Source organism: Nannospalax galili, unplaced genomic scaffold (assembly GCF_000622305.1).
Source record: "Nannospalax galili isolate Female #2095 unplaced genomic scaffold, S.galili_v1.0 scaffold737, whole genome shotgun sequence".
NCBI classification, from domain to species: Eukaryota; Metazoa; Chordata; class Mammalia; order Rodentia; family Spalacidae; genus Nannospalax; species Nannospalax galili.
In genome coordinates, this window is record NW_008341172.1 from 87534 (window position 1) to 97120 (window position 9587).

A 9587-nucleotide genomic window follows, 5' to 3' on the forward strand; every position below is an offset into this window, starting at 1 on the left:
GAATGAATATATATGTATAGAGATTTATCAGCTTATCACACAGGATAGAGTCCGAGTAGTCCAACAATGGCTGCACCACACTGGAGAGGCTGAGAATCCGTAGTGGCTCAGTCCACAAGGCTGGATGTCTCAGTAGTCTCAATCTGGTGCTGAAGGTCTGACAAATTCCAAAAGATCAGCTAGTCTTCAGTCTACAGCAGCAAGACGAACTCACCAGCAAGAGAGAAGGTAAGCAGCAAGAAGCCTGGCATTCTCCTCTGCCTTAGTCTTTTATATCAGCTGCCATCAGAAGGTAACGCCCACATTTAGGATGTGTCTTCCGGCTTTAGATAATCCAATCAAGAAGATCTCTTTCATTTCAGTTAATCCCAGATCCAATCAAGTTGACAACCAGGATTAGCCATCATACTTGGTTTACAGTTAATAGTCCATTATCAAGGGAAACTGAAGCAGGAGCCCAGGGTAGGAACCTGGATTCTCCTCTGCCTTAGTCTTTTATATCAGCTGCCATCAGAAGGTAACGCCCACATTTAGGATGTGTCTTCCGGCTTTAGATAATCCAATCAAGAAGATCTCTTTCATTTCAGTTAATCCCAGATCCAATCAAGTTGACAACCAGGATTAGCCATCATACTTGGTTTACAGTTAATAGTCCATTATCAAGGGAAACTGAAGCAGGAACCCAGGGTAGGAACCTGGAGGCAGAAACAGAAGCAGAACCCCCAGAGAAATGCTGCTTGCTGGCTTGCTTCTTTGGCCTGTGCTCAATCTGCTTTCTTATACAGCCCAGGACCACCTGCCCAGGGGTGCCAAAGTGGGATGGGCCCTCCCACATCACTGAACAATCAGGAAAATACCTTACAGACATGCTCATAGGCCAATCAGATAGAGGAAATTCCTCAACTGAGGTACCCTTTTCCCAGGCATTTCAAGTTGACAACTGGAGCTATCTGGCACATACTTTACCACTGAGATACAATTCCAGCCTTCAGCTTTATTGACACAGGGTCTCACCATATACCCCATGCTGTCTTTAGACTGCTGATCCTCCTGCCTCTGCTTCCTGAATGGTGGGATTACAGGGATACAACAAAATGCCTGCCTTGGAACATGCATTTCTTGTGTGGCTTTAATTTTTTTGAGCAAAAGTATGAGAGAGAGAGAGAGAGAGAGAGAGAGAGAGAGAGAGGAATAATATAGAGAAAAATAGTTTTCAGGGTCATGAGATTATAAGTAATTCGTCTCTTCATTTCCCAATATGTCTTCAATGGTAACAATAAAAAGACTTGGAAAACTGCAGTTCATTCATGAATTTTACATTTTACTGTACCTATTCCCAGAGAACTTTGCTATTACTAAGTAAGGTAATAGAAATGATTATTTTTTTAAAGACAGGAGCTCACTATGCAGAATCACTGGTCTTGAACTGTGACTCCACTTTCCAAGTACTGGGATTACAGATGTGCACCACCACCATATAGTACCACATGGAACCTCCTGGAGGAATTTGAGAACTTTGTATTTCAACTCAGTGTAGCTGGTGAATGACTAAGTAAAATATGCCACCAAAACAAAATAGCGAGGGTACCAGGCACTCAAATAAAGGGAGGAACAATTGTGTCCTTTCTGAGAATAGGCAGAGCTTCCAGGAACTTGGGTGCCACTTCTTTTTCATTCCTTTTCTGGTCTATTGCTTCTTGTCAGAGCAGCTGGTTGATATCTTGGGCCTTGAAGTGGGAGAGAGAGAGATTAGTAAGTCTAGGTCAAGTTAAGTCCTCATAGTTCTAGAGAAAACATTCCTCACATGATCAGCATATTTCCATGCAGAGCTAAGAAGAGGACTCTGACTGAATGTTACAGCAGCAAAGGAGACAGACACAATATCAAGCTCAAGATGCCAAGCCTTTGTTTCCACCTTTCTAGTCACCCATCAGATGTCTGGACCGGCAAGTGAGGGGTCCGTGTTTTCAACAAAAGGTGACTTCAAGTCCCTGAAACCCATGTGACAGAAGTCAAGTCCAGAGAAATTTATTGGGAGAACAGTAATGTATTGCCCAGCTGTGTGACCTCCAGAATGAATCAGTTTTGAGACAACTAAGAATGTGTGAAGCTACAGGTTTTATTTAATTTATTTTTTTCAATTAAACAAATTAACAGCACCAAGCAGAAAGAACCAGGCAGTACTAGGGGTTTTATATAATGTTTATGAATGTAGGCTCTGAACCAAACCATGGGCTTTAACCCTAACCATTCACAGTTGCTATCTGTGGAATCTGAAAGGGGCTTAAGTCTCCTAACCTCAGTTGTGTTAGCTTTCCATTACTGTAACAAAATACTTGAGTGAAATAACTTATAAGGTGATAATGTTTATTTTTAGCTCAGTTTAGGGAGCTTCAGTCTAAGGTTCATTGGCCCCATTGCTTTTAAGATTGACAACATGGAGTTTCAAGGCAGGGACCATGTGGTGGAGGAAGGTGCTTACCTCACAAGAGCCAGGAAGTGACAACAAAGAAGAGCTAAGGTTGTGGTCCCATAATCTTCTGTAAGAATATGTCCCCGAGTTTCTAACTTCTATCAGGCCACATGTGCCTTTTCAAGTTTCCCCATCCCAATAATGTCTTGTTGAGGACTAGGCCTTTGGCGGGGAACTTTGCTTATGTGAACAATGTTTACACATTGATGAAAGGAAAAACGATATTGCAGAAGAGTATAACATGAGGTATAGCTGTTCTGCCTTAAATTGTACTCAGAATTTTAAATTATAATTATGAGTTTATTATTGCTTTTCGAATCTCTCTCTCTCTCTCTCTCTCTCTCTCTCTCTCTCTCTCACACACACACACACACACACTTCCCATAACAGTTTCAGTCTACCCATCCTCTGCATCCAAATCTGCTTTTTCCCCTGGGGTCCCTGTCCCACTCAGGCAGGGGCTCAGCAGTCTGGGCTCCTCTATAGGTTGGTTAGAGCTGCCCTGCTGATTGCAAGACTGTTCCTTGCATCTTCACTGCTGCTGCCCACATTCATGCCCCACTCTATCCTCTAATTATTTTCCTTGCTTGTCCTCTTTTCAATTCTAGTCTGTCCCTCTGTTGTGAGTCAGGAACCCACACTTCTGACAGATGAGCCTTTGCAAATAAAATTCTGTTCATGGAACTGAGGCTTTAAGTTTGAATATCCATTTACTTAAACATGTAAGATTCCTTAGTACAGAAAAACTCTTCCATGATGCAATATGTGAGGTCCAGATAAACCTTGCCAGCTAATACACAGAATGATGTCATTGTAAGCTTAGTGAGCTTTTTGGGAAATCCTAGCCATCTGACTGCTCAGGCTCCTAAGCCTCTTCCGTAAGACTCAAATACACCCCATCATCAGCACTGTTGAGTGTTATGCCGTGAAGGTTGGCTGCCCATGGGAATACCCTGAGGATGATTCTGGTTGATAGGCAGAGCCGGGGAGGCTGTCCTTTGATAAAGATACAGAAGAATCCAGAAAGATACAATCACAAGTCACAGAGAAGACTGTTGGTGAGAGGCTGTGGTGTCAGTAAACTTTTGAGTTTTCACAGGAAGAGCGGCTGTTAGCATTGTGACCTGGCCACCAGATGTCTCTCTGTGTTTCCCTCCTTCTTAGTCCAGCAACACAGTTATATTGTTCCTCTTGGGCTTATCTGACCCTGGAGCTATGATTTGGGAAAAAAATACTTTAACCTAGTGTTATGAACACAGATTTCTGCTACTCTGGACAATGCTGGGAAATCTCAGAAAGATGTTTCCTCTTTGGATTTCTGTTTATCTTCCATCTGGAAAGATGCTTGAAAACCAGCCACATAGGGAATATTTTCGTATATGCTGTGACATCCTAAAAATAATATAGTTGGAAAGATTTTGAATGGGGATGATAACCAATCTATTTCAAATTCTCTTGATTATTAATTTATTTCTAAATGAGTTTTGTGTCTCTTGTGTCTTTTTCTGAGGGAAGGAAGAGATAAGAAAACCTACAGTTATTCTTGTATAAAAGTTTATTTTGTTCACCTTTGGCCAATCTTTCATCTTTGTTATTTGGAATGAAGGGAATTTCCTCTAAGCTGTGTAGCACATAGCCAGAATAATTGTTTTCCTTTTTTTTGAGATGGGCATTCCTATGCTGCCCAGGCTGGTTTAAACTTTGTAGTTCAAGGGATCCTCTTGCCCAAGCACCTTCAGTAGCTGAAACTATAGGTTCCACATCACTACAATTGGTTTCACATTGTTACCTTGATCTGTATTTACTGAGACCCCTTCTGCCAATATCATCAGCAGCAGTAGCTATGTGTTGCTTTATAATCGTGACTATACAGTTTTGAACCCAAAAATATGTTGCTGGATATTAAAACAAACTCTAAGCACTTTCCTTACATTTATTTATTTATTTATTTTTTATTTTATGCATATGAGTGTTTTGCTTGAGTGTGTATTCATGCACCAGGTGTGGACAATGTCCAAGGAGGCCAGAAGAGGGCACCAGCTCTCCTGTAACTGGAATCAGGAATGGTTGTTAGCTGTCATGTGGATGCTGGGAACCAGACCTGAGTCCTCTGCAAGAGCAGTCAGTGCTCTTTTGTCCCAGTCCCTTTTAAGGAAATGTCCCCTAGTAACTAGAAATGGAATGCACTGTCCAGTTCCAGTTTGCTCAGGTTTGAAGTATCAGTAAAAGAAAAGCAATAGCTTTTTGACAAAATCCAATTTATGTTGGTGCTTTCTCTGTAGTTTTGACCATTCTTCCCTAAGACTAGATAATATTTTGATATTTTGGCCTGTTAAATGGTTTGGAAACGTCCCTGTATTGTGTGTCTTCCGTTCTCATCTCAGTATGTGTTTGATTTAGGAGATTTCAGTGGCAGTGCAAAGTAACTAATAACCAATTCCATAATGTTTCATTTTACCAAACTATTAAGATTATCACTAAGACTACTACCAAAGAAAACCGTAGTTTTCTCTTTACAGACGTTTTTAAATACTAACAGGTTAAAAAGTGGATACAGGGGCCAGTAGGATGGCTCAGTGGGTAAAGGTACTTGCCACCAAGCCTTACAACCTGAGTTTGAGCTCTGGAATCCACATAGTAGAAGAGAGCCAACTCCTGCAAGTTGTCCTCTGATCTGTTACATAGGCCTTGTCCTCGGACTGGTAAGCTACAGTTTGGGTCCCCGGTGGAGGACAAAACTTCTGTGCTAGTTTGACTGAGTATCTGTTTCCCAGAAATTGGAAAGTCTCGTCCTCTGGAAAGTCTGCCACCTGGATTCTGCATGTTGATCTCCGCTTGTGCCTAAAAGGACCTGAAGCAAACAGCTACATAGCTGAGTCTCTCCCTGGACTCTGTCCGGCCAATCGGATCCTAGTGACTCCCTTCCCTTGCCCCTAGGCCCTGCAGACACTAGAGGTTGTCCCACTCTCACAGCTCCTCCCCCTACTCCTTGAGACTACAAATCCTGCCCTCACCCAGTGCTGATAGGCCAGTGTGGGTTCCTGAGCACTGCTGGGCTCCGGGGCCTCCAGGCCGAGATCTCTGCACCCCGAGAAGGTGAAGGTGGCAGGTGAGAGCGCCTGGAGCTGGCGGGGGCTGCAGGCGACCCGCAGAGGCCAGCTTTAGAAGGCCGGGGCCGGAGATTGGACCGGAAGACTGAGGGGTAGTTGTCGTATACCAAGAGTCCCTGGGAAGGAAGGCGGCGCTTGGCGCTTGTTTACGGAGTGGCTTCTCTGGAGCCTTCCTATCGCGGGGGCTGTGAGGCTGGTCCTAGGGCTGGCTCAGAGAGGTGCTGGGTATTCTCAGCCAGGCCTAGGTGCAGCACCCTTCCTCCCTCCCTACACATACACCTCGCCTTCTCCCCTCGAATCTGCCTAACGATACCTCTTTTCTCTGTCCAAATCCTAGCACTCTTCCGTTTTCTCAAAACTTCACCCCACGTTGTTGGAACCCCTCCTTTCTCCTGAGTATGTTTCCAGGTACTTCAGAATCAGGGTGCCAGGCAGGTCCTTACCTTCAGAGAGCTGGGAGTCTGGTGAATCCAACTATCAGTGAGAAAGGATTGCAGTCCACAGTCAAGGGCCGAACTGGGGTGGAGCAGGGTGGGGCAGGGGCTTTTGGGTAGCACATCAGCAGCCCCGTGGATGGGATTCTCCAGCGAAGCTGGGAAGGGTGAGTAGTGGGAACCTTTGTCCTTGATCCTCTTCTCCTCTGAAGCCCTTATGGAAAGGGACTGGACTTCGCCTCTCCCGGCTGTGTCCTGTGTGTCAGCATCTTTTCTTCCACCCATGCAGATGAAACAGGACCTAGTTTGGTCTGCTGCTGCCGCTGCTACGTTTAGTTAATTGTTTCAAAATTGGATCGATGCTGACAGTAAATGGATTTAAAAGATTCCAACGTAAAATATTTATGAATTTTGAAGTGAAAACCAAGAGTTCAATTTCTGGGTTTTCCTGCACCAGATCAGTTGAACCTCAAGAATGTGTTGAGTGACATTTCTTCTCTGCTTCCAGACTCTGCACCATGGATACTCTCTCTGAAGCAAATGGCACCTTTGCTATCCGCCTTTTAAAGATGCTATGTCAAGACAACCCTTCACATAATGTATTTTATTCTCCTTTAAGCATCTCCTCTGCTCTAGCTATGGTTCTCTTGGGAGCTAAGGGAAGCACGGAAGTCCAGATGGCTCAGGTAAGTTGCCTGCCACCCACACACCAGCTATCACATGCTTCATTCTCCCTTAAGGGCTGCTGAGGAAGAAGGGTGAGACAGATGTATGCATAAACCAGCTCCTGGAGGACATGGGCCCTGGAGGAAGGAAGGTGGAGTGTCTCTTCAGGCAAGACTTCTTTCGGGGCAGGGAGTTTTTCTAATTAGTAATCTGGAGAAGGCTCAAAAATTTGTCCAGAACTTCACTTAGAAAATGATAGGAAGATAATTTCCTGCTGGGCCTGGTGGCACAGACCTGTAATTCTAAGTACTGAGGAGACTGAGACAGGAGGATACCAACTTCAAGGCCAGCTTGGGCAACTTAGTGAGACCTTGTCTCAAAATAAAAAGTAAAAAGATCTTTTCAGAAAACAACAAAGGCAGGGGTGGGGGATGTCCAGTGTGGTTAGGACTGTAACTCAGTAGTAGAGTGCTTGTCTAGCATGCCTGAGGCACTAGGGACTGCAATGGAAAAAAGCTGCTGCAATTACTTGCACCATAGATTGCTAAGATCTATCTCCTCCCCCCAGCAAAAGTCTGTGATTATCCATTGGTGAGGAACGTTAGCCTCTACTTCTAATCGTTACCATAACAACTTGCCTTGCATCAATTGAGAGCTACAAAGGAGGCTAAAAGGCATGCAGCTAGCCCACATCCAGATTAGCACTGGTTGGCTCAGTTTAACAAACATTCTGTGAGCACTGGAGGGGATTAAAAATAGGTCTCTCTCCCCAGGGGGTGGCAGGACAGGCAGGAGGCGGGTGCCTGCATACACTTTCCCACTGGGAATTAGTCACTTTTGGTCTGTGGTTTGGTTTGGTGTGATCGTCTTTCCCATGAAGACCCTTTCAGGAGTGACTAGATATTCTAGTCATTTCCAAGCTCAGTGCATGAGAACATGAAAGTATGTACAGGGGCGTTCTTTATATTTCAGTCTTTACGGTTTACTAGCTTTTAGGCTCAGTAATAAACACTTAGAGCATGCGTGTATATGTGGCCTATGTGTGTATATGTGGCCTATGTGTGTATATGTGTGTGAGTGCTGGTGTGTTCCCCTGTATGCAGAGGACAGAGGTCATCGTTGGATGTCTCTGCCTTCCTGCACTGAGATTACAGCTATACACCACCATGCCCTTTTTGTATAGATACTGAGGATTCGAACTCAGATCCTCATGCACTGTACTGACTGAGCCATTTTCCCATCCTGCAAATTCTTTTTGAGACCAAAATGTTTCGTTATTGAGTCCATAATGTTTTTATTATTTTCCTTTACAGGCACTTTGTTTAAACACAGAGAAAGACATTCACCAGGGCTTCCAGTCACTTCTCTTTGAAGTGAACAAGCCTGGCACACAGTATTCACTTAGAACGGCCAACAGGCTCTTTGGAGAGAACACTTGTGAATTCTTCCCAGTAAGTTGATTCAACCAAAAAATTATATTCAAAATACATATTGGTATAGAGACCGGGAGAGGGATCCTAAAGAACTTGAGAAAATTAAGGACCATAATTCTAAACAATATGGTGGTATACACCTATAATACCAGCACTCAGAAGACTGAGGCAGGAGGGTCATGAGTTCTAGGTCAGCCTAGGCTGCATAGTGAGACTGTATTAACTCCTATCCATCTCAGAAGACCACAATTCTATAATTATAATAATACTTTGAATTGTTTCAAATTTGATTACTTCTAATTTTTATGTATTCATCTCTGGTTATTCCTACTTACAAACTCTAATATTTCAACACCTAGGACATGAGATGTGACCTGCTTAAAGGCATATGTACACTCATTTTATTTTTTTTAAAAAACCATAGTATTCAGAATGTTTGAAAACTTGCTGACCCATCTTTTCTTCAATGTAACCTCACTGAATACTTTTCTCTTCAGACATTTAAGGATGCGTGTCTTCAGTTCTATCAGGCCGAGCTGGAGCAGCTCTCTTTTGCTGAAGCTGCAGAGAAGTCCAGGAAACATATAAACACTTGGGTCTCCGAGCAGACTGAAGGTCAGGATTTTAAGTCAGTTCACTCCCGATTCCTTCTTTTCTCTGTCTACCCTTCTCTTCATTCCTTCAATCTTTCCCTCCTTCCACCTTCTCCCTCCTGACCAATATCAGAGGTGTTTGGAGGGTCTGAGTAATGTTGACTAGCTGGGCCTCATGGTCTATTTGGACCTTAGTAGATTCACGGAGGTTCTGATCAGACAGATTTTTAACAGGTTTTTCAACAACAGGGAATTAATTCTGCATGCGGGGACTTCTTTGGGCTTACAAGCTAAGTAGTCCAGCAGTGGCTATCTGCATGCTGGAGAGGCTGAGACGCCAGTAACGCGTTATACAGTCCAGATGTCATGAGAACTCACAACCCAGCTTTCTAATCTTACAGTTTACATTAGAAAACACTGGTAGCCTGCAGTGTTCACCTGTCAGATGACTCCACCACCTCTGTGAGATGGACATTCATGGACAGATCTTCTCCTGATTCATGCTTGGAGTGACCTCCTACAGTCTGTGTGACCTTTGACCCCACCACCTTTACCTGTTCACAGGGCTTCTACTTCTACATCTCCTACTTAAGGACCTTTACTTAGACTTGCTTGGTGCACTACAGATGCATTGTCAGGGCCGATCAATTTCTTTTTTATTTTATTTATTATTTATTTACTTATTTACTTATTTACTTATTTATTTATTTATTTATTTATTTGAGTGTATTGTCTTAATTAATGAAAATAACCATATTGTTTTCTAAAAAACTTTTTGCACCCCTCTTCTGACTTTTCTAGTTCCCTGTCTAGAACTTGTAATGCTAATTACTCTTCCCTTTATTTCTCCTTCACATCTCCTAGTCTCGATTGAAGGA

The 9587-nt window shown here is 43.4% G+C and overlaps 1 protein-coding gene across 1 annotated transcript in view; it reads left to right on the top strand.

Moving 5' to 3' along the window:
* Nucleotides 1-5424: 5424 nt before the first annotated feature.
* The window catches only part of Serpinb9 (serpin family B member 9), a gene marked incomplete in the record, with an annotated part of 9195 nt that continues 5032 nt past the window's right edge, over nt 5425-9587 (top strand). Inside the window, 5 exon segments of the mRNA XM_029565161.1 lie at nt 5425-5582; nt 5921-5991; nt 6526-6703; nt 7997-8134; nt 8614-8731. Coding sequence (XP_029421021.1) covers nt 6536-6703; nt 7997-8134; nt 8614-8731 — 424 coding nt within the window.